The sequence below is a fragment of the Zophobas morio genome, unplaced genomic scaffold, assembly GCF_036711695.1.
Source record: "Zophobas morio isolate AGI-343-1 ecotype UQ-CSIRO unplaced genomic scaffold, CSIRO_AGI_Zmor_V1 ptg000021l, whole genome shotgun sequence".
In the NCBI taxonomy this organism is placed as follows: Eukaryota; Metazoa; Arthropoda; class Insecta; order Coleoptera; family Tenebrionidae; genus Zophobas; species Zophobas morio.
Genome location: NW_026972126.1, coordinates 4,450,080 through 4,475,409, shown reverse-complemented (window position 1 = coordinate 4,475,409; position 25,330 = coordinate 4,450,080). Strand labels below are relative to the sequence as shown.

At 31.7% G+C, this 25,330-nt stretch overlaps 2 protein-coding genes and 1 pseudogene across 2 annotated transcripts; all 3 read right to left on the bottom strand.

Annotated features, from left to right (window-relative positions):
• Window positions 1–334: 334 nt before the first annotated feature.
• Window positions 335–2,229, bottom strand: LOC135132684 (uncharacterized protein DDB_G0290685-like). Its single transcript, XM_064060857.1, has 2 exons — window positions 1,969–2,229; window positions 335–1,922 (listed from the first exon to the last, which is right to left on the bottom strand). The coding sequence occupies exons 1-2, from the start codon at window positions 2,144–2,146 to the stop codon at window positions 511–513; spliced, it is 1,590 nt and encodes a 529-aa protein (XP_063916927.1). The 5' UTR covers window positions 2,147–2,229; the 3' UTR covers window positions 335–510.
• A 4,068-nt stretch (window positions 2,230–6,297) lies between these two features.
• LOC135131608 (SH3 domain-binding glutamic acid-rich protein homolog) lies at window positions 6,298–6,926 on the bottom strand (annotated as a pseudogene).
• Window positions 6,927–7,674: 748 nt separating this feature from the next.
• On the bottom strand, window positions 7,675–11,431 carry LOC135131607 (dentin sialophosphoprotein-like). The gene is made up of 4 exons (XM_064059418.1): window positions 11,289–11,431; window positions 11,075–11,233; window positions 8,745–11,021; window positions 7,675–8,687 (listed from the first exon to the last, which is right to left on the bottom strand). Exons 1-4 carry the CDS (start codon window positions 11,425–11,427, stop codon window positions 7,942–7,944), a joined length of 3,321 nt encoding a protein of 1,106 aa, XP_063915488.1. The 5' UTR covers window positions 11,428–11,431; the 3' UTR covers window positions 7,675–7,941.
• Between the last annotated feature and the right edge of the window lie 13,899 nt (window positions 11,432–25,330).

The window sequence follows — 25,330 nt, the reverse complement described above, 5'->3', positions numbered from 1 at the left end:
TTATGAATGTTCCAAGACAAATTGAAAAATCTGATTTTACAAATTTTTGTGAAAATGAACAGACAAATGTTCATTCCTATTCTGTCGTTTACACGATCGTAACAACTCAAGGGTCAAAGTAAAATCGCCAACAGACAGACGTCGTCATAGAAGCACACAGAAAACAGGAAAACGACAGAGACGTGGATGGAAGATCGATATTTTCGTATTCCACAAGCTGTGAAATTCGAAAACACATAAAATCAGACATTCGTCAAAATAACCTTGGCACGATACTGTTGCTTAGTTTCCACTCAGTAAAGGAAAAACGTTGAATAAGTAAACACATAACCCAGACATTTATATTATTTATTCAGGTTACCCAAATATGAATAAATCGTCACACCACTATACACAAATCAATATCTTATCTAAATAAATACGATAGTACTTATGGAATGATGTTTGTCGAGAGCTGAAAGTAAATAATTTAAATTTATTACAAAAAAAAATATGAAAAGTAAGTTTTGATTATATTAAATTAAATACGTTTATTTTTCTTGCTGTAGAGAGAATTTCAGACTCGGGAGGAACATTACCATCTTCTGCGTCACCTTCGTAGTCGCTGTTTTCTTCCTCTGTGTTGTCTTTTCCCTCGTCATCGTCTTCGTCTTCGCCTTCGTCTTCGTCTCCGTCTTCGTCTCCGTCTTCGTCTTCGCCTTCGTTTTCGTCTTCGTCTTCGTCTTCGTCATCATCTTCTTTGTCATCGCCATCATCGTCGTCGTCGTCACTGAAATTTTCTTCCCCTTCATTTTCACCGTCTTCTTTATCATTGCCATCATGTCCGTCTTCATTGAAATCTGCTTGCACTTCATTGTCATCGCCTTCGTTGTCATCGCCGTCGTCCTCCTCTTCATTAGAATCTTCCTCCCCTTCATTTTCATCATTTTCTTTATCATCACCATCCTGTCCGTCTTCATCGAAATCTCCTTCCACTTCTTTGTCATCGCCTTCGTTATCATCGCCGTCGTCCTCGTCTTCATTAGCATCTTCCTCCCCTTCATTTCCATAATCTTCTTTATCATCACCATCGTGTCCGTCTTCATTGGAATCTCCTTCCACTTGATTGCCATTATCTTCATTGTCATCGCCACCGTCTCCGTCTTCGTTAGAATCTTCCTCCCCTTCATTTCCATAATCTTCTTTATCATCACCATCGTGTCCGTCTTCATTGGAATCTCCTTCCACTTGATTGCTATTATCTTCATTGTCATCGCCACCGTCTCCGTCTTCGTTAGAATCCTCCTCCCCTTCATTTCCATAATCTTCTTTATCATCACCATCGTGTCCGTCTTCATTGGAATCTCCTTCCACTTGATTGTCATTAACTTCATTGTCATCGCCACCGTCTTCGTCTTCATTAGAATCTTCCTCCCCTTCATTTTCATCATATTCTTTGTTATCGCCATCCTGTCCGTTTTCATTGAAATCTACTTCCCCTTCACTGTCGGTATCTTCTTTATCATCGTCTTCTGTAACTTTTGTTGTAAATTGAGCAACTGCTGTTACAATATCAACATTATAAGTTTCAGTGGTTTCTGAATCGATACTTAAAGTTGTCGTGTCCGTGAATTCTGGTGTAGAAGGTGAAATTGTAGTGGTTTCGGTTGTTGTAGTAGGAGTAGTTGTTTCGGTCGTCGTAGTAGGAGTAGTTGATTCGGTCGTGGTACTTTCAGTAGTAGTAGTTGTTGAAAACTCCTCTGTAGTTACAGTAAACGGGTCTACATCGGTAACCTTATTTCCATCAGTTGTACCAAACCTTGGAGGATCGAAATATAGCGGGCACTTTTTGCAAACTTTGCAACCGTAAAATGTGTCATAACAACATGTGTGACAAGGAGGACAATGAATATCGTACTGACAACGATATATTGTGGCACTTCCTAAAAGTAAATGTTTTTCAAAATTTTATTTTAAATATACTGTTACCTGAAGGATTATTGTACAGAAAAGGATTAAAGTTTCGAGGCGGTCTGTACATAATGTAATGACGATGACGAATACCGTGATAGTTGGGGTAAAAGTTTTGTCTTCTGGATCCATAGATGTGGTACGAATCAACCCATGACGAAAACACAATGAAAAGGATGAAAAGTATTCGAAACATACTAACGTAATTAAAATATTGCTCTGTAACCAAATTTTAGAAGCAACAAAAATCTCGGTAAGATAAGAAGTATTTCCCACCTTTTCTACAATGACATCGCTTGCTATATTTGTACATATGACTTTAGGGAATGAGATAAGCAGAAACGTGTAGACATTATTTACACTGCTAAAAATAACACACTAAAAGAGTAACATCTGTAAAATAATGTTCTTGTTTTTCTTTAATATTTTAATTATAAATTTCGGATACATTTTGTATAAAATGCCTATTACAATTCATTTATCAAGATGGCTTTAAAATTTCATAGATTTACCAGCCTCCTTGTCAAGACTACTACCCATATGTTGCAAAATGTCAAAACGTAACCTAACTTTCTTAGGTGTGAGAATGTGCTCGAAGTAAAATAGGAGCCACTTTGGCCATTTTTTAAAGGAATTCCTGAGACTGAATACAATTAAAGCATGTGCGACACTAATAATGCAATATTTGTATTAATGTTCTTTTTAGATTTTAAAAAATCGTTTGGTGAAATAAAGAACCGACAAATGCGTATTACCTTTAAGGAATGACACATTTTTAAAAACCAACTTCATGTACGTCTTTAATAATAATCATCCAGTGTATTTTACTTAAAACAGAATAATAAGCAACAGAATTATTTTTTTTTGCGCAATTTTGTCTCAGTATCATTTATCATTCGCGGTATACGCCGCTCTCGCCTTAAACTGACCGCTCATTAAACATTCACTTTAACCGCTTGTATAATAAATAACTGTTAATGCTCAATAAGATTTATATACTTCCGGTTCTGGAGTACGCAAACGTAATATGGTCCCCTTGGCTTATTCGTGATAAGGACAACATAGAGAAAGTTCAGAGGCGTCTGACAAAAAGGGTGGTAGGTTTTAAAAAATTCACAGGATCAACAGGCTAAATTTAAAAACGCTTGCCCTCAGCAGACGTAGTGACTTAATATGGGTATTCAAATTTATTAGTAAATATACAAACATTAGTAAAGAAGTATATACTTAATTTTAATAAAAATACACAATTACGGGGACAAAATCTAAAGTTGACTAAAAACAAATTAAAAATTTCTTGCAGGAAGCATTTTTTTTTCAAACAGAATTTTTAATGACTGGAACAGACTAACAGAGGAAATACCAACAGCACCTACAGTTGAAGCCTTTAAAACAAAGTTGGACAACTTCATTGAGGAAAATCTATCTTAAGAAAGACTCAAATCTATAGTCAAATTTAAAATTATGGGAGCATAATAGATATATATATATATCTGCTCTAAAAACCAATAATAATAACATTAATAACCTTAATAATATCATATCATTACTTGGTCTTAGTACCCGTAATGATAGAAGTCTTGCCTGAATACCGGTCATTTCCGGGTCAGTGGTGGGTCTTAATAATAATAATAATAATAATTAATGCATATCATTACTTGGTCTTAATACCCGTAATGATAGAAGTCTTGCCTGAATGCCGGTCATTTCCGGGTTAGTGGTGGGTCTTAATAATAATAAAAAATTTCAATTCTACCCTTAGTTATCTCTAATGTAGGTGTAGTCCCAAATAGCTTCGTTGAGAATTTAAAATCTTTGCATTTAAATGATTCAATAATTGTCAAAATTCAAAAAGCTGTTTTGTTAGGAACATTAGAGAACATTAGAGAATAATAGCAGACTAATTTGTATGCTGTAATTCTAGAATCTCGAAAGTTGTTTTGTTAATCTAATCAATGCATATCATTACTTGGGCTTAATACCCGTAATGATAGAAGTCTTGCCTGAATGCCGGTCATTTCCGGGTCAGTGGTGGGTCTTAATAATAATAATAAGGAAAGAAGCATGTTATATAAATTTCAAACAAGATTTATTTGTTAGTATTTGAGATGATATCATAAAGTTTTTGAAAAGGACGAACAGATGAATGCCTATAACTTTAATAAAGCGTGTGTAAAAAATTATAACAATCGATTTTGCAATTTCTATGTTACTGTGTGAAATACTTTTGTAAAATTTTGATTTTTTCTGAACCATACATTTAACGTTAAAAATAAAAACTAAGTAATAAACGTCAGAATATAGGCACATTATTTCACAAATTTTAAACAGGATTTACTTACTAAAATTTACTAAAATTTTGTAATAACGTCGCTTTTATTAATTAGTTCATCTGTTCGGCTATCCTAGCATTATATTTTTAAAAATATAAAAGAGAATATGATAAACCGCAATTTTTAGATTTTTACTTCCCGAGCGAAAGCCAAAGAAGTATTGTAATCGAGTCAGTCGGCCGACTCTCTACTTTTACGTATTTTACGCCCTTTCATGAACCATGGAGTACGAAGTAATAGGTCTTCTGTTTCCGTCTGCCTGTCTGTCTATCTATTCTGTCTGTCTGTCCATCTGTCTGTCGTACCGGATTTTTATTAGACAAATAATATAATCACCGAAAGTGCTGGACCGATAGTTTTAAATTTTGTATTTATTAGGAAGATCGTGTAGAGAAGATGGTAAAACGCTAACCAAAATTTGTCTAATCATCCCCACCAATAATGTGATAACGTCACTACAAAATTGTACATAGTAAATGGGTTATAAATTGTATAAAATAACATAGCACATGTAGTTTATGACTCAGTGTTGAGTGTTGACCTGAAACCTCCAGATTTTTAACAATATTTTGCAATTTAATTTTGAATCTGCAATACCGAATGCTTTGAAATCTTGGAAATGTTTTAAAGTTATTACAAGCACGGTAAATTTTAGATCAAAATGTATTTGCTCATCCCCCCTAAAAAATTGATGACGTCACCTCAAAATATTGCTGAATAAATCCTATTTTAAATATGCAGAATATAATGACGTAAAGAGCGGAAAATATGCAGCAAAATTTTGGCAAATATGATCATATGATATGCACTAAATTTATGCAAATATGCAGTAACTTTCTTAATATATGCAGAGATATGCAGTTGCATATGCTCCAAAAATTAAAAAAGAGCGTAATAACCAAACTAAATTTATTTACAAATTACAAAAATATGTTTCCCGAGCTTACGTTTTATTACAAAAAATACATAAATCACATTGCCAGGTGTTTGATTACATCTCACAAACACATAAATCACATTTTTAAAGGTAATATTCTTATACTCAGAATAAATATAAACAGAACAAATTAAAAAATCGACTATTTAATTACTATTTTGGTAACAATTTATTTTTACATATTTTTCGAATATTCTAACAAAAAGTTTTCCCGTGATTTTAAAGTATGTATTTGTAAATAGAAAAACTCCATACTACGTCCACAGATGTAAAAAATAGAGCAGGCACGACAAAACACAGCTCCTTCTTGAAGAATAAGTTCAGGAAAAGGTTTAATACATAAATTAATTTAAGTTATCTTTGACATATTGATACACCTGTATTACCTTAGATGCTTTCAATGCAAACTCACAATGAAAAATAATAGGATAACGTGCCTTCGACCACCATAAAACACACCATTAATACACTTAAGTAACGAACAAAAATATTGGGAATGAACCGTGTTTCCAAAAGTAATTAGGGCCTGAATTTACCTGGAAGGATGGCTTAACACCCAGTGATTTCTCCAAACTACCATATAACCCAAACATTTCCTAGTTATTTGAAGCTCAGGAGAATATTTGCAATGATTCATGAAATTTCGTCTTTCTAGTTAAATGCCAAAAGAATGACTTTTTTTTTAAATTAGCACAAAAATTGATAAATATGCAAAATATGCACCCGTTACGTGAAATATGCAGCAGAAGGCAAATATATGCAAATATGCAATTTTTTTATAGCTGTATTCGTTTTTAATTAGCATGATTCGTTCACATACTAAATATCAAGACTTTATGCAAAAAATAAAGGATATGCAAATTTCATAAAATCCGCTCTCTAAATGAGTGATTTATCACTGCACTAATATTTTTTGGACTTGCTTATACAGGGTATCTCAAAAAAATTAATGACTGAATCAATTTATTTTATTGATTAAATCAAGAATTGCAACACTGAATACATTGAAATCTTGCAGACGTTTTGAAGTTACTGTAAGCATAGTAGCTTTTTAATCAAAATGTAATGTCTAATGTGTTAATGAAACTCAAAAATTGCGTCTTCATCCTCTTCTTGTTCGTCTTCTTCCTCATTTTTAGCTTCCACTTCATCACCATCTTCGACTTTGGATTCTACAATTTCGTTCGTATTTTCGTTATTATCAGGCATATAGTCGTTTTTTGATTCTTCTTCTTTGTCATCTTTGGTTTAGTTAAAGATTTGTGGTGTTTCTTCAGACTGGATCTGTCCATTTCCCAATTTAATTTCAGCATTTGAGGTTACAGTTGGCGCAGAATCGCTGGGTTCTAATTTCAGAAATTTTTCCATTTCATCAATTTTGTTTGCCATACCAAATTGGTCATAATTCCCACAATAATCATCACTGAATATTTGTGGAGTAAAGGAATGCCTGGGGCTGGGATCACTAATTGTCCCGCCCGAAGAAATGGAATAGTTTTGTATAAAGACCTTTTTGTTTCAATTTTCCGGTTCCCCTATAACAAGTACTTCATACTGAACATTTTTTGAATCTAAAATCAGAAGGACCCTTTGCTGTCGTTTCTTCACCTCTTTATTGCCGGAAATGCCACTTATGTATGCTTTGACTACCATTTTTTTTCAATTTATAATAATTGTAAAAATGTAAATTCTCTATAAAACTATTTGACAGCTTCTTTAGGAATGTGGCGCCACACCTATTTTCTCACTATCTAAAATGTACAAAATATGATGAGTCTATACTCGTAATTTATCATTGCATTCATATTTTTTTAGATTTGCTTATACAGAGTGACTCAAAAAAATTAATGTAACAGTCAATTTATTTTACTGAATAAATTAAAAATTGTGAAATTAAAACTTTCAAATCTCCCAGACGTTTTAAAGTTATTGTAAGCATGGTAAATTGTTAATCAAAATATATCTGTTTATTTTGTTCAATAAATTCTACCCAAAATGTGGAAAATATGATGAGTTTTTACTTATGATTTATCACTGCATTCATATTTTTTAGATTTGCTTAAACATGTGGCTCAAAAAGATTAATGAATGAATCAATTTATTTTATTGATTAAATCAGGAACGGTTCACTCCATTCTCCCAGAAAATTTTCAGAATACAGTACTGCAATTTTTGATATCACATAGCACCGATCCAAGCTGATATACATATCCTTACAAAAATGTTGATGACCTCATCACACGGCATCGTGAAAAAAAGTCAACTCGAAAATGCTGGATGTTTCATCGTACTTTCGGTGCGAGGAAAGTTCTATCGCAACAATTTTGGACCAACTTATTGTTTTAATAAAAAACTTCATATATATATTATATAAAACATTTAATTATATAAATACAATATTCTTGACCACAAATGAGAAACTTTACATAAAATGCTACGACTTTTTTATTCCCATAGTCATATTAAAGTACATACTTTGTAGTTACATATTTGAATTATGAAACAAAAATTGGTTTAATTAAAATATTACAAAACATCTCAAACAAATGCATATTATGATATGTATCTAATAAACAACCTGTCTTTTGAGAAATTTCCACACTAAGATACACAAATATGGCACTGTTTCTAAGTAAATGTATTCTATTCAAAGAAATCATTATAAAAAGTTTTTTATACTGCTTCTGTAAACATCGTGTAAAGCTATTGAATATTCAGTCCCTACATGTTGTTGAGTTGTTGTATGTCAATCGTATCCTCATCACCACTGGGATCAGTGTATCCACTGTCATCATCATTATCGTTGTCCTCGTCATCAACATTTGTGTTAGTGATAACAGGACTGTTATTAATGGATTTGCTTGTGTCACTTACGTTACTCATGCCAGACATTTTAGTATTTCCTTCAGATTCATTACTAGTATAAACAGCGATGCTTGATAAAGGATATATAGTTGTTACATTTAATACTTCTTTACGAGATTTAGTTACGTCGTCATCATCAATTGCTCTGCCCTTATTGTACTGTGGAAGAAAAGGAGTTTTGGTATGATTGTCGTCATCCTCTTCCCTATCACCACCACTAGCATCATAATATATATCTGAAGAACCTACTGTGCTGATAGCAGTTGTTTTAGTTTCCCCTGTAGATACTTCTTTGTTAACATAAGTATTATTACCTAACGAAGGATATTTAGTAGTTATATTAAATATTTCAGTTTTAAGCTCAAATGAGGTATCTCTATCAACCAGACTAGTTACATTCTCTGTTGTGTTAGAATTTGGTAACTGAGTAATTTTTGTTCTGCTGGATGTGGTTACTTCACCATAATCTTCGTCATCGTCTTCTGTATCACTTCCACTGCCATCATAATTATTTGAAGAATCTACTGTACTCACAATAACCGTTTTAGATTCCCCTTCAGATATTGTATTACTGGCGTAAGTACTATTACCTGATGAAGGATCTATAGTGGTTAAATTAAATATTTTAGTTTCAAGATCAAATGAGATGTCCTCATCACCTGTGTCATTTCCATTCTCTGGTGTATCAGAATTTGGTGTCAAATTATTTCTGCTTGATGTAGTTGCTTCTGCATAACCTTCGTCACTGTCTTCAGTGTCGCTTCCACTGCCATCATAATTATTTGAAGAATCTACTGTGCTCACAATAACGGTTTTGGGTTCCCCTTCAGATACTCCATTACTAACATAAGTACTATTAGCTGATGGAGGATATATAGTGGTTATATTAAATATTTTAATTTCAAGCTCAAATGAGATATCTTTATCAACCAGATTAGTTACATTCTCTGTTGTGTTAGAATTTGGGGTCTGAGTCAAATTATTTCTGCTTGATGTGGTTACTTCACCATAATCTTCGTCATCGTCTTCAGTATCACTTCCACTGCCATCATAATTATTTGAAGAATCTACTGTACTCACAATAACCGTTTTAGAGTCCCCTTCAGATACTTCATTACTAGCATAAGTACTATTACCTGATGAAGGATCTATAGTGGTTAAATTAAATATTTCAGTTTCAAGATCAAATGAGATGTCCTCATCACCTGTGTCATTTCCATTCTCTGGTGTATCAGAATTTGGTGTCAAATTATTTCTGCTTGATGTAGTTGCTTCTACATAACCTTCGTCACTGTCTTCAGTGTCGCTTCCACTGCCATCATAATTATTTGAAGAATCTACTGTGCTCAGACTAACCGTTTTAGGTTCCCCTTCAGATACACCATTACTAACATAAGTACTATTAGCTGATGGAGGATATACAGTGGTTATATTAAATATTTTAATTTCAAGCTCAAATGAGATATCTTTATCAACCAGATTAGTTACATTCTCTGTTGTGTTAGAATTTGTTGGCTGAGTCAAATTATTTCTGCTTGATGTGGTCACTTCACCATAATCTTCGGTCACTTCACCATAATCTTCGTCATCGTCTTTATTATCATTTCCACTGCCATCATAGTTATTTGAAGAATCTACTGTACTCACAATAACCGTTTTAGAGTCCCCTTCAGATACTTCATTACTAGCATAAGTACTATTACCTAATGAAGGATCTATAGTGGTTAAATTAAATATTTTAGTTTCAAGATCAAATGAGATGTCCTCATCATCCGTGCCATTTCCATTCTCTGGTGTATCAGAATTTGGTGTCTGAGTCAAATTATTTCTGCTTGATGTAGTTCCTTCCATATAATCTTCGTCACCGTCTTCAGTATTGCTTCCATTACCATTATAATTATTTGAAGAATATGTTGTACTCGCAGCAGATGTTTTAGTTTCCCCTTTAGATACTTCATTGATAGCATACGTACTATTGCCTGATGAGGGATATCTAGTGGTTATATTAAATATTTCAATTGCAAGATCCAGTGACATATTATCAACCGGACTATTTCCATCGTCTGTTGTGTCTGAATTTGGTGTCCGAGTAAAATTATTTCCACTTGATATGATTGCTTCACCATGATAGTCGTCAGTGTTTTCAGTGTCAACTCCACTACTATCATAATTATTTGAAAAATCTACTATACTCACAGTTGTTGCTTTTGTTTTCTCTTTAAATACGTCATAACTAGTGTCACTGCTACTTGGATAGCTGGTGGTCATATTAGATATTTCAGTTTCAGCCTCTGTTTTGACAGAATCTGGTGTCTGAGTAAAATTATTTTTGATTGATGTGGTTGCTTCAGCATAATCTTTTTCATCATCTTCAGTATCAATTCCACGTCCATCATAATTATTTAAAGAATCTGCTAAACTCACATCAGTTGTTTTAGTTTCCTCTTTAAATACTTGATAACTATTGTGAGTAGTACTTGACAAATGATAGCTAGTGATTACATCTGATGTATCAGTATTAGATACAGTTTCATCATCAGTTTCACTATCTTCATAATCTTGAGAAACAAATAATGATTGGGTTCTGGTAAAAATGTTACTACTTGATGTAGTTGTTTTAGTGTCATCTTTGTCGGGAGTAACTGTCCTGATTAACACGCTTGTAATTTTAGGCGTTTCTGTAGTAACTGGCCCATTTGTTTCATCATACGATAGTTTAGCAGTAGTAACAGACTGATTTGGTTTTTGCTCTAGTGTTACAGCAGTATCAGTAGTATAAATCTCTTCTCTAGATTGTTTGCATATTTTAAATTTAAAACAGCTGTCAGAACAACATGCATAGCCTGCAGGACAATCTCCAACTTGGCAAGCGAATTCGGTCCACTGTGTTTCGGAAAATGGTTCGCGACAAGGATATTTCTCAACGGGACAACTCTCTATAAATTTCATTTTAATAAAATTTCAATTTATTTAAAAAAATAGCTCTTACCTATAACTTCTTTACATATTTTATGTACGAAACAAGAATCTTCACAACACATGTAACCTGAAGGACAATCATCATTACAAATAAATTGTTTAGTTGCCTCGTAATTCAGGGGTTGACTGCAAGTAAAGTCGACTGGACAAGAAATTTGACGTTTGTATACTAAAAAATATGTAACTATATAAGTAACACAAAGAACTTTATAATTGTCTGTTACTTTTCAGTGAGCGATCAGGATACGCATATGTTTTATGAAGATTTTCAGTGGGGTTACCACGATTAGTCAAAACACGACACTCTGCACAAATGAGAACAAATAAAATAATTCTAAACATATTTTGTATATTTTTTAACATTGCACTGTTAATGCAGCACCATAATGAATGAAAGTAGTGCAACATTTAAACTGAGATAAGATAAAATGGCAATAAATTAAAAAAAAAATTATAAAATTTGTAGAAATCTAATGTTATACAAATACAAACATACTTAAGTAAAAATGCTTTGGTAAATACCTACTTATAGGCGAATCATAAAATAATGATACACTTAATTCAATTAACAGATTAAGATAGACATGCAAATCTTTGTCATTTTCCGTATAATTGTAAAGTTTCAAATGAAACACCTGCCTTCACCAAGAATGTTGCAGAGGTGCGCCGCAAACAATGACCCGTATATTCTTTGGCATTTTCTAAATTCAAAAACTTTGCAATAGTTATTGGTACGTTACCTAGCGCTTTGATATTAGCATATTTTCGAACTATTTCTAATGCGCCAATTTTTTTTCTTTAACAATAGTAAAACTTTTATATTCACCAGTTTCTATTTTCTTCAATGTTACAATAATATCACAGCCTTTATCTTCAAGATCGTCTACAGCGTCATCTCAACTCTCCTGAATCCTCCAAAGAGACCCAAAACAACAACTACCTTTAATGTATAAATCATTCGTATTTAAATACTTATAATCGTCTAAAAATAGCATAGTTTACATTATGAAGTAAATATCTGTCGTTAGGAGCATCTTCTAGAAATTGCATGACTTGTTCGCCAGTTAAAACTCGAGATTTTTTTTTCACATAACCATTTTACATAGTTTTTTTTTAAGATTTCAAACGTTGATCATTAGACATGTCGTTTACTAAAGTTGTCTTGACCATCGAGTATGTCAGGTTCTTCGTACTGGAACAAAGTGTCAAATAAAAAAAAATGTAATGTTTATCGTTTATCTTTGAAAGAATATTTTTTTCGTATCTAAGGTTCTAAATTCAGTTTTTTCATAAATTATAAAATTTAATTTTCCAAAATTTTATATATTTGATCATAACCCCTACAAGTAAAAAAAATGTAGATAATACCACTCACAATATAGAAAAAAAAAACAATAAGGATGGATTCTAACCCACACGGGCAGAGCATAAGTCCAACAATCTACCACTTAACCCACTCCGTTACGAGGTATTTGATGCATGAGAGAGACATCGATTACATGAAACACATACAAAATATTGCACAAAAAATGTTTGCGAAGTAATTATGATAAAAAGGAGTATAGACGTATATTATTTTATAACACAGAAAATATCTGATATCTAAAACATATCATAAAAATCAAAACTTAAAAACAAAGGCTTTCAAAAGCTTATTTTTACTTTTGATTTAGAATTAAAGTGTAAACAAATTATTATAGAAAAATTTTTACGAATTTTCAAAATAATCTCAAAATACATACCAACATTAAAATCAGCCACTCCATATTACGAGTATTTAAGTGGCTATAATTTTTTATCAAGTATGAACACTTCAGATATTTCTGTTAATACTCTCTTCCGTGATGAATGATATGCTATTTAAGTTAAGTTCATTTTCGGGATTTTGGACCAATTTATAAACCAAACCAAAATATTAATAATAATTTTTGTAAATAGATTGATGTGGTAGTTCGATTTTTCAATTTGGACGTAAAACTTTGGCTTTTAGATTTTTAGATTGTTTGATTATAACTAGCTAGATAGTTGACTGACTAACTGACTAGTGTATGAAGGAAAGGAGAAACAAAAATGGGTGAATACGGGTCTAAGTAGATTCTGCAAATGACGATTTTATGTTGGTGTGAACGTTTAATTTTATTAATTATTATAAAAAGATAGCCCTGAAGAAGATAATAAGGACATCTTCTTCTAGTTTAAAAGTGGTTTTTTCGTGACTATGAGAGTCTTAAATTTTCTAGTGTGGTCATAGAACTTTATTAAAATCAGTTGCAATTAGGTACTTCAAAATTATCTTAGACCATAATTTAAGCATTTCCGAAATTAGAATAGAGTATTTAAAAATTCAATAAATGTTTTCCGTCTAAATCCAAAATAAATTTTACACATTACTTTAGAAATTACGTAAAAGATTTCTTGGAAAATTTGGTAAGGTACCAATATTGATTTAGGGTTTAACTAAAATTGATTTAATGTTCTTCCAGAAAGTGGTTACGTCATCTTAAAAGAAAAGTTAAATCAGTGATTTGTTCTTGTTTACACAATTACATACATGACAAATGAACAGAACAGGCATAAAGCCAGCAAAAGTCTGATAACGTATTGTATTAGATTTTTCGAAATTGTGTTTGACATATTTTTAGAGTTATCGGTAACAACCAATAATTTGTTTGCATAATTATTACTATTTATGTTATCTTTATGTACACTGCAAAGTAAATAGTTCAGAGTCATAATTTATCGTGTTTCTTTAAAAAATCCAAGTGCACACATAGTTCACGTAAAAGAAATTTTATGGTTCTTAAGATGATTACTAATGCAGAACTCTAACATTTTCTACTTATTTACACTGGGATAAGTACATCGAGTCTTCTTACAATATTTACTTGTAGAATGAGTTATCTATAGCAGGAAATATTTATCAAATCAAATAAGAACGATAAAATATAAAATAATTAATATGAACGGGAAATATTTTCAAAATTAGCCCAATAAAATGTTATTCGCAATTTTTACTGTTGGTTTCAGTAGTATTTTTATGCAGGGCTTTTATAAATGATTCTAAGGGCATTGTTGGCCATGAATTTCAAAAATCCCGCTTAACTGAAATTATGCCTCATTATGACAAGTTCTCACTTGTCATTAATGTCATTTGTCACCTGTCGTCGCTTTTATTGTTTTAACGTTTTTCAAGTGTGAATTACAGGAATTCTCGTTTATCCAAGCTCAAACCAACGAAAAAGTCGTTTTCAAAACTCTTGTTAAAGATTTAAGACTTGAGCAGAATCCGCAAACATCTTTGACAAAATTTCCTCTCCAATCAGGAGTTCCGGTTGCAAGATGAAATTGAACAATGGGCATTGACGAAAAGATTACAGCACATTTTTTAAATTAAAAAGAGAGTGAACATGTGCCTTGAACAAAACGGTGAACATTTGCAACACTTACTGTGATGTTTAACCGCAATAAATTTGTCTTTTTTTTTTTTATTCTAATGAATTAGTTGTGTTTTTAAAAAGGTATGAAGCATTTACACAACCAGTTATACAGATGCGTGTGGTCTTTGTCATGCGTCCTTGGGCATTTAGTACAGTTACAAATCTGAGGGGTGGCATGACCTACTGCGAGGAATCATTTATAGAAACTCTGTATAATTTGTTTCACGTAATTTTTATTTGATTTCCATTTGTTCTTTTGAGTACTAAAAGTTATATGTAATAATTCTCATTAAGTTCGCAAACATTTAGCTTTCAGTTGAGTTGTGCCCCATTTATATGGTTAGGTTTTATAGCTTTGCAGTTTTAGATATTGCAAATGTTTTGCTTATTTTTTACTTTCAACGAGAACGCTTTACGTACAACAAGAAAGTTGCATAAGTTTTAATTCCAGATTAGAGAAAATGTTTTCTTCAACTTAAGGATCTACCACACCACAGCATAGATATCAATCAGTAGAGACAGCTCGTGTCGGCGCCTTTGTTCTTTCTGACCCGAATTTTAAGCCGTCATGGGTGGTCGTTGCCTAAACTATTCCTAGATGTCGCCACCCAATTTAAAAAGTATCACTTCATTTACAATTTCAAAAATTGATTCGTGTACGCAATTTATTGCAAACTGTCTAGTTTGCTCAAATCGTATAATCGTGAATCGCAATAAGAAAAAAGAAAAGTCGATATTTAATTTATAAACACGATGATTTGCAATATTTAACACTGCATATGGCACTAACAATAGTTCTAGGTTTTTTCTTAATTGATTCATCCATTTTAAACGTGAACGATTCAAAATAGGAATAAGCACTAAATTAACTAAAAATATTAGGTGTCTCTGTAACACACGTAAATACGTTATGAACAGCAGGAAAACATTTATTTTATACCGAAATTGACAATCGGTCTCCAGTCCAACCTGGACCACACCCGGAAGTCATGAATGTTAATCCGGAAATGGTACACTTTGTAATGGACCGTAGGTAAAGGAGTATTTTATGAGGACTAAATATTTTTCGAGAATAGACTCTTTTAGTTATTAAAGAAAGTATCCATCTTATTTATATATATAGAAAACTAAAAAAAAGTAGAGAAATAAATAGACAGGCATGATAATGTAATTATGGTAATTACTTTATACAAGAATAAATATAAAAATAAGAACAGCACCTGTTAAATTGTTTAATAATTTCAAAAATTTTACGAAAAAAACGCATTTTACCTAACAACTTAACCCGTAAGCGTAATATCATATAAAGTAAAATTTTTATTTAAAAAAAATTATTACAAAAAAAATACATATTTGTCGACTCGCATAAAGTGCAGGTAATTGGTATGGGTCGATGCAGGTAAGAATAATTAAGGAATTCATGAAACCGGAAGTCCATAGGGATTAAACGAAAAAAGATATTTGACAAAATGTAGGGCTTGGGTCATTTTTACCCCCGCGCGACTGCTTATGGGTTAAGCAACGTCTCAAAATAAAACTCAAGATTGTGTAGGTCAAAAAAAATATATATATATACATGATGAATAAAAAAATTGTTTCTTGAGTGAAGGTCTGCTTATATAATTTTTTGTTACGTGTAGTTTGTTTCTTATTATTTTTATATTTAATTTTACCACAACAACGGAATCATATATAATAAATTTTTATTATTTATTTCATAACCACCGTTGTTGTTCGTTTGCGACGACTTTTTAAACAAAAAGTGTGTTATGTTTACTATCTTTTCCAAGAATTCCAAACACGAGGGAGAGAATAAGGCGCACAACAGGGATCCTGTATGAAAATTCATCGGACAAAGATTTTACCTTTTATTGTGAAAATTACATTTTTATACTATTTGTACAATTGTACCGGAAAGGCAGTCTTAAACAAGCAAAACTGGCAAAAATATTGTAACAAAACTGCCAAATTTCAAATATTTTAGACGTCAGTTGGGCGCCCTCATTCGGTCATAATGCGAACGACCACCCACGAAAACGGGTCACGAAAAACGGCGAGCCGTCTCTACTGATTGTTATCTATACTGTGACCACACCTCAAGAAAATTTCTATTTTAAAAGATATGCAACTTGTAAAACACCCATGCTACCTCGTTATGACAGCTGCCACTCATCTCTAAGGGTTAAAATCGTTCACTTCGTTTACAATAACTAGTTTTATTACTGCTATTGTCAGCGGGGGAAGTGTATCCCAGCTTGCAGGTAGAGCAGAGTAAGGAACTAAAATATTTATCTACTATGAAAGAAAACAAACAATATTTCTTAGCTTACGTTCGAGAAGTAAAAACGCAAAAACATCTACTGGTATATAAAAATTGCCATTTTGTAATATTAGTTTCAAAAGTTTTGAGCGATATTTGACAGGTGTATGACGTCATCGATAATATTTTAAATAGCACCTCCTACCTTTTTTTAGCATAAAGTCCCTTGAAAGAGAATTTTTGATATGCGGTTTAACCTAATTTACGCTCATAAGAAAAGAAAAAAGCCAAATGTGTGTTTTAAAATAAATTAATAAAATCATTGTCAGAGACTGTTGAGATCTTTACTCGCAATACACACAACAAAAAAATGCTTGTTCATATATATAATTCCGACCATAATTCTTCCTCTTATTTTTAAATTCCTGTTTCCATAAAAATTCGTACGTGTTGGGCATATTTTGTAAGTAGGTAGAAAAGTAAAATTAAATTTCCAAGAATATTTTATTGTAGGTACGAAGGTTCGTTATTGTGAGTATTTCTTAGTAATCTTGGAATTTTTCAAACCGAAATCTTAGAAATTTAGGTAGGTACATACCTAGTTACCTCTCGGAATGTATTTTGAATGGAGCAAATTGGTGGAAGGTTATTTCAACAGAACTTCTCTCGCCTCTGAAATACAATAAAACAAACCCAGCTTTTTCGAAAAATTATAAAATTTGATTATGCGAATTTTATTTTTTTTATGAGAACCCGGATATGTTAAAATTTTGTCAAAAATTCTAAATGTCTAGGGTGAAAATTCTACACGGATTTACACACCACAAGTGCAGGAGTATCTAATCATATCAAATTTAAAAAACTTTGTATTATAAATTTTGGAGATTACGTCATCCCATTGGTGGTGGAGATGATTTGCCAAATTTTAGTTAGCGTTTAACCATCTACATGATATTTCTAATATACATATAAAATATGGCAATAATCGATCCAGTAGTTTCGGAGAACACTTGTCTAATAAAAAATGAATTCAGACACCAGACAGACAGATAGACAGACAGACAGACAGACAGACAGACAGACAGACGGACATACGAAAACGGGAGACCACTTTTTTCGTACTCTAGAGGTCATGACACGTCGAGAAATTAGTACTGGACGTAGAATTGTTGACATAGGCCACTTATTAATAACACTGAAATCAATCAGTACTTTAGATAATATTGAAATAACTCATGAAAATTGTTATCGTTTAATAGTATATTATTAGCCAAGGTTGCAAGGCCAAGCATTCTAGACCGAGCGCAAATTAGAACCCGAGACGCGCAGCGTCGAGGGCTCTGAAGCGCGAGGTCTAGAAGTGGCTTTGCAACCGTGGTTAATATACAATTTTTTTCACTAGTAGAAACCATAAGACAATAAATTGAAAAAATAAACGTTCAATTTTTTGACGCAACATGATTTTGTTTTGATTTCTAATCAAACTTAATCTAAATCTTCAACACAAAGAAAACCGTTTATACTTGTCGCCCAGTTAATCATTTTATCTTCTACCGTCTACCAACTACCATGCGTATATTCAAGTAATGTTTGTAGCACACATTTGTTCATTTTTTAAGAAATAATCACATCAAACATTGCGTACATAACCTCAATTTACTTTTTGAACCCGTGGTAGCAAAAGTTGAATTTGCTACCACTAAATGAGTCGACATTTGCATGCGTCCTGGCTGCTAGTGAAAAAAAATTGTTTTCTACTACAAATTTCATATGTACGGAATATTCGGTAATCTTTGTACTGAACCTGAAAATCATATATACAAAGTCAATTATGCAGCTATTTGTGGAGCTAGATCAACGGGCGTAGGTTATTCTCAAATTTCAGAATTTTGTTCAGCTCTAGATATCCCTCAAATACCCTAGGCGACATATCGTAAAGCCGAGGCTAGAGTTCTAAAGAGCATCGAAGAACAAACCAAAACGCAGGTAAAAAAGAGTACCGATTAGCTGTGAAGGCGACGGAGGTAGATAATGTTTGCGTCCCATATACTACCGTTACAATGCACTGTCTGGGGTAGGACGTATAATTGGTGCCAGAACTAAAAAAATACTTTATGTAGGAGTCAAAAACAAACTTTGTAGTTTCTGTAAAATCTATATGAAACAGTAAAAAGAAATTCCAACACATAACTGTTTTAAAAACTAGGAGCAAACATCTATGTCCATGGAAGTTTCAGAGGGATTTACTTTAGATACTTTATAGGAGAATTATAGGCGACGAGGATAGTAGCGTATTAAAAAAAGTTCGGGCTGCAAAACCAAATGATGCACATTATTTTATAGAAAAAATTGAATGTAGAAATCACATACTTCGTAATATTGTTCCAAAATTAGAGAAATAGTTAAAACAACGAAAGCAGATATCACTATTAAAAATGTTTTTAAAAATAGTATTCTAAAATTTAGAACAGCTATTATAAGTGCTATTAAATTTAGCAAAAATGAGCCTCTTCCTTCTTTTCCAGCATATATTTGGCAATCACGAACAATGTGCAAGTTATTTTTGTTATAAAAGTGGACAGTCAAATGATATTTTATTTTCTACTTTCGCAAATGGTGTTTTATACGAACCTTACAAACAAGTTTTAAATAGAATTGCAACTTTGTCGTCTAGTTTACTTTTTGATATTGAGAACAATGCTGTGGAATGCTATAATTCTGTCGTTAATAAATTTGTGGGAGGAAAAAGGATAAGTTTTTAAGTTTTTCTGCACGAGGATCGTATCAAGGGTGATGCTTTGCTGCGGCAATAAGTTATAATAATAAGGGTACGTTCCTAATTCCGTTATTCAAAAAAAAAAAAATTGGGGAGGCCAATGTTAGTATACAAAGGCGTTTGTGGAACAAAAGTTGAAAAAAACAAAAACGATTAATAAAACTAAAACCTCTATTAAAAAATTGCGTATCCGAAGTCTGGATTCCGGTAAAAATAATATCGTCGACGATGAACAAACGAAAACTGCAGATATATTACCTGAAGTGTATGAAAGAAAAAAGTCGAATTTATTAATAAAGCTGTCACAGAGTAACGTAAACGCTATTGAAAAAGGTACTTGTGGTCAGCGAATGTGTAGGGAATGGAGTAAAGAAAGGACAAAATGAGAGACGGAATTAACATCGCAAATACCGTTAAAAGTATTGTGCATTCCGATAAAACTTTATGAAAAAATTGCCCAAGTCTATACAATTTGTTATTGACAATGAAGAAAAGGCCAAAGAAAAATTTGAAGCTCTAACAAATTTGAAAAAAATTTTTAGGAGCTTCTCCAGATGGGTTAATAAATTCTAATTCAATTGCAGAGATTAAATGTTCATATGCGGCTTGCAGTACAAATATTAAAGAGCTATTAAAAATAAAATCATTAATTTATTATTCAATAAATGCAGTTATTACAATTACCTAGTTTGAACCCGAACCAGAACTATAGGTATGTATCAGGTATAACAGGGTCCAGTGCATATAACTAAAAGAAAATGGTGTTATTTTATAATGTACACTAACGTAGATTTAGAATATTTTTTGATTGAAAGAGATGATGACTTCTGGAATAAACATAATTCGCACTGTGAGAGCAATACTCACGTAACTCAAAACCAGCGCGTTTTGAGTAATGGTGATTTAAAATTCCCAAGTTCGTATATATTATTTGTATCTTAAATACCAAAGGTTTCGAAATACATTATAGTCGTATTGTCAATCTATTACACAGGCCTGCGAAATATAACTTTTAAATTCCCTTTTAAATAATATTGTTTTTTTTTAGGTATTTATGTATGCCGAATTAAAATATAACTCTAGTTTTTTTGTAGCACATCGAGATTTATTTTTATGTAGGCCTAAATATTCATAGGTTTTCAAACAATTTTTATGAAAAAATAAAATATAAAGAATATAAAATTGAATGTTTATTTATTAAATGAACTAAATTAGTCATAAACAAGACTTAACAAAACAAATAAATCAAAAAGCTTCTTTTTTTCTGTCTTCAAAGCTCTGATTTAAGGGTTTTCTCTTGTATTCACGATAGGATATGTTATTGCTGTTACATTTTTCGCATTATATCATTTTATATTTGAACAGCAAAAGTAACAATCGTCTGTATGATTTTGTGGCTCCATCCAAATCATTGGTGTCAGCAAACTTATCTGAAGAATTAACCCATTTCCGAGAAGAGATTAGTAATTTTTGTTTAAATTCAGGGTAGTAAGCGCATAGTCGACACAAATAACTCTTACTAAGCTGAACACGAAATGAAATATCAACACCATTATCGATACATATTATTACCACAAAATCTAGAAGTTAATTTTTACAGTGCTAAGAACAAAACTGAAAAAAATATTTTTTGCAGAAACTGTACGTGATAGAAATTTTTGCAATTTTTTTTTATACATGAGTGTCTAAGACCTACCGAAATTACTACTTGATTTTGTTAGGGGAAAACCATCGCAGGCCTGTGTTATTAATCGTGTTTTTATTCCTTTAGAGTAGAACCTTCTACTCGTTATAGAAAACAAGAAATTTTGACTTACGTGACTATTGCACTGCTACACCATATCAAATATTTTGGCTTGCGTGTTAATAAATTTAAGACAAGAGCCAACTAGGAACACATTGTAATGAAAAAAATATAACAAAACACAGTATTAATTCATTTAACATCTACACTGACGGGCAAAAAAAACCGGCCACCCTGAAAAATTTCGCAAAACCACTTTAAAACTTAATTTAACTAGTGACCGTTATTTTATTAAAGAATCATTTACTATTGACACATGTTGTACAAATTAGCACAAAAAAGAAGACAATTAAACGCAGAATTAAATTTAATTTAACGAAATAACAGAAACAGACCAAGTACGATATTTTCTTTAAAAAAAAACAATAAAGGAGGCTGTTGTTGTAAATAGTGTTTTTCAACATTTGATTATAAGTTTGGCAATTAATAATCGTTTTCGCGCGAAAATAATTCCGTTAATTCTTACAGACGTCTTTCAAAGTGTCGCTCTGTTTCTGTTATTTTGTTCAATTAAATTTAATTCTGCGTTTAATTGGCTTCTTTTTTTTGCTGATTTATACCTTATATGTCAATAGTGAATGGTTCTTTAATAAAATAACGATCACTAGTTAAATTAATAATTTTTAAAGCTTCGTTTTGCGAAATTTTTCAGGGTGGCCGTTTTTTTTTTTTGCCGGTCAGTGTACTGTGGCTAAATTGTTATAAAATGTGTTATAATTGTATTTAATTCGTTTTTTATACATAATTGATTCAGTCCATCGTATTTTTTTACGTATTGCTAAAGGACTTTCATAAATATTGTTTAATCATTTTCATTTAAGTCTGATGCCGCCGTTGTCGTGATGTTCGGGAATTGATTGACTATTATTTCCTGATATACTTCCTTTCTATACGAAGTTAGAAAATTCCATCGGAATTTTTGACACATTTTAATTTTTTTATTTCGCTCTAATTAACTTTCCTAGCTTTCCTATTCAAAGAAAAATTGATTTCCATGTTTTCGGTCAATTCTTAACTACGTCAGAAGACATTGTGCATTTGTTGTGTTCAATTTGTACCTAAATTAGTAGGAGTATCAGATTATCAACATCTACTGAAATCTCATAGCTGCATAGCTTACGTGCATTTCACTTTAGTTTTGAGATACGGCAGTCTTGCATTAAGTGCACACGTAATGTTCGGAAATACAATACTAACATTTTGATGAATTTGAGCATTACGCAACTATTAAAAACCATTTATACTTACATATACTAAAACTACATTAACTTTTTTATGCAGTAATGATAAATTTAAGAATTCGGCAAATTTTGACTTACGTGAGTATTGCTCTCACAGTGCGATATGGTAAATGCATTAGAAAATTTTTATTTAAATGCCATGCTACCAGAAATTGTTGACTCGTGGTGGAGCCGAATTAAGCAACTCCGAAATATATATATAGAAAAAAGATTTATAGACAAATGTTAAGTTTTTTTTGGCAATAAGTGTAAAATGTTGAATTTTATGCGTTGAAGGGGTCTTTGCTTTTTTTTTAATTTTTTTATTTTATTAATATGATTTTATTGATGATGATAGTTTCTTGTGATTGTTTAATATTTAAATGCAGTGTATAGAGGCAGGGATGTCAGCACTCTGTTTACCAAACTCACAAAACGCAATGCGATTACACTATAGTTATTGTGATCATACAAAGAGTCTTTTTTAGCAATATTTTCAACTAAATGAATATGGTACGCTATACAAAACGTGATTTTCTTGCACAACATTCTATTTATTGTTATCAATTTTCCCTTTTTATTTATTTATTTCAGAATATACAAAACATTGTAAACTAAACCCTTTAAAAGTAACGCTAAAGCGAACTCTTATACACAAAAAGGTTTAGAAAGTTTTAAAAATAGTAGCAATATCGGAAAACAATCTTCCGGCCATATCTTGTGTACACACTTATTGTCTTTGCAGTAAATGAAACGTCAGTGAGTGTGTTCGGTGTTTAATCTTGGTAATGGTAAAATCTACAATATTATCTTTCTCGCTAGTGATTATAAACTTCACTAGAATGGTAAAACTCAGATCTGAAGATTGCTAAACTATAACACTAGGTAGTTTACACAAAAATCTTGCAAACAAACGTTTTAAGGTTGTCGGAAGCATCGTAAATCGTTAATCAAAATTTATCCGTTTATGACTGATGACGTCATCTTAGCTGCATTTTTGGAAAAAAAAAATTGTTACGGCATTTTGGAATTTAACTTTGAAACTGAAAAACCGAATGCTTTGAAATCTTGCAAACGTTTTATGGTTATCGTAACCATAGTTAATCCTTAATCAAAATTTATACGTCTCCTCCCAAAAAAGTTTCACTTTCTCTAGCGCTAAGATACTTAATATATTTTGAAATCTGACCTGTTATATTTTTTGACGACACACATGAACTTAAGATTAAAAAAATTACAAATAACAACCTTGCATTTCATGCTACGCACGAAACAGAAAAAAATATGACCTAGTGAAGTTTAACCAATTATGTACTCTCTTCTGTCAGCAATTCCTGCAATTTTAACAGTCAGAGCACTACATATTTATCCATATTGTTCCGAATTATTATTTAGGTTAACCTAAATTTTGATTTGTTTCCTCTCATGCATTTTTTGTGGTTTATAACAATATTTTTCTTAAGAGTTGATGTTTCTAAGAATTCACTAAAGTTAAATATTGTTCTTCGCTGCACTAGTATATATTACAACAGAATATTGTGCCCTTATAGCTAAAGACTTGATATGTTCTGCTTTGATTATGAAATACGGAAAAAACAAAAAAAACAGTACTTTTAGCAAACTTTTTATTATTTTTTATGGTAATATTAAAAAAAGTCGTTATACTAGCGCTGGTACTGCTTCTTTCATTTCCAGAAAAGTAGAAGATGCTTTAGTTACTAGCCATCATTTATTTCCAGAAGTCAAGAAGTTCAGAGTTAACACATAACTATATAAAAATTCCATCTAAACTATCATTAAATTATATATAATTACTCCTTAATTAATTTAACATCTTCATTATCGGTGTTATATACTATTATCAATGTTCATGCTGTTCACTACTTTCTAGTGAACAGTGATGTGAAAATCTACAAAGTAAAAAGAAAATCTTTAGCATTTTTTCAAAATTTTTTTACGAAGGTGCCTAAGTTTTTGAATGTAATATCATAAACAATGGTAAAACTAATAATTTCACAGAAAAGATAAGTTATGCAACCCAATATTTGTCGAACCTTAATCATTTAATTATAATTTTCCTAATGAAGCGTGCTATCCAAAAGATAACCCCTTTTATCTAAAAATGTTTTAATAACATAGTACATAATATAACATAAATACAGTAGTGGTTGCATCTTGTGAACGAATTTTTCTAATAACATAGTGATTTTACCATATTCTATTTTTAAACAAACTTCAGTTCAATGCTTTTCCTCTCTTTCTTGATATTCTTACTTGGTATTCTTCAAGACAAATAATGAAACGCGTCTTTCAGCATTTTCTGAGATACAATCCCTAAGGGAGTGAAAAGGGGTGGCTAAGTTTGTATGGGAAAAATATTTCAATTGAAAATTTAAATGTTTTCGTCAAACTTGGTATTACTAGCTACTCTTCAACACAAATAATAAAACATGTATTTCAGCATTTTCCGAGATACAACCGCTAAGGGGGTAAAAAGGAGTAACTAAGTTTGTATGGGAAAAATATTTCTATTCCGCATTTTTAACAAGTTTTCAAGAAGTTTCCAGATTAGGACAGGCTATAGAAATATTTTTCATATGTTTAATAAGTAAACCATTGCAAAAGCCAGGTTTGTTAAAGTCAGTATGAAAAGCCACGTTTCAAATTATTTAACAACATTGGAACAGCGAATTTAAAATAAATTTTTACCGCCATGGAATTGTCCATGACAGTTTTTGTCCCTTTACTCTAGGCAACCCATAATTCATG

Excerpts from the sequence above, each read along its gene's own strand:
- LOC135132684 (XM_064060857.1), bottom strand. The coding sequence starts at position 2,146 with ATGTTTCGAATACTTTTCATCCTTTTCATTGTGTTTTCGTCATGGGTT. Across the intron at positions 1,923-1,968 it reads TCTGTACAATAATCCTTCAG|GAAGTGCCACAATATATCGT; the intron begins GTAACAGTATAT and ends ATTTACTTTTAG.
- LOC135131607 (XM_064059418.1), bottom strand. The coding sequence starts at position 11,427 with ATGTTAAAAAATATACAAAATATGTTTAGAATTATTTTATTTGTTCTC. Across the intron at positions 11,234-11,288 it reads TCCTGATCGCTCACTGAAAA|TATACAAACGTCAAATTTCT; the intron begins GTAACAGACAAT and ends CATATTTTTTAG. Across the intron at positions 8,688-8,744 it reads AGAGAATGGAAATGACACAG|ATCCTTCATCAGGTAATAGT; the intron begins GTGATGAGGACA and ends TAACCACTATAG.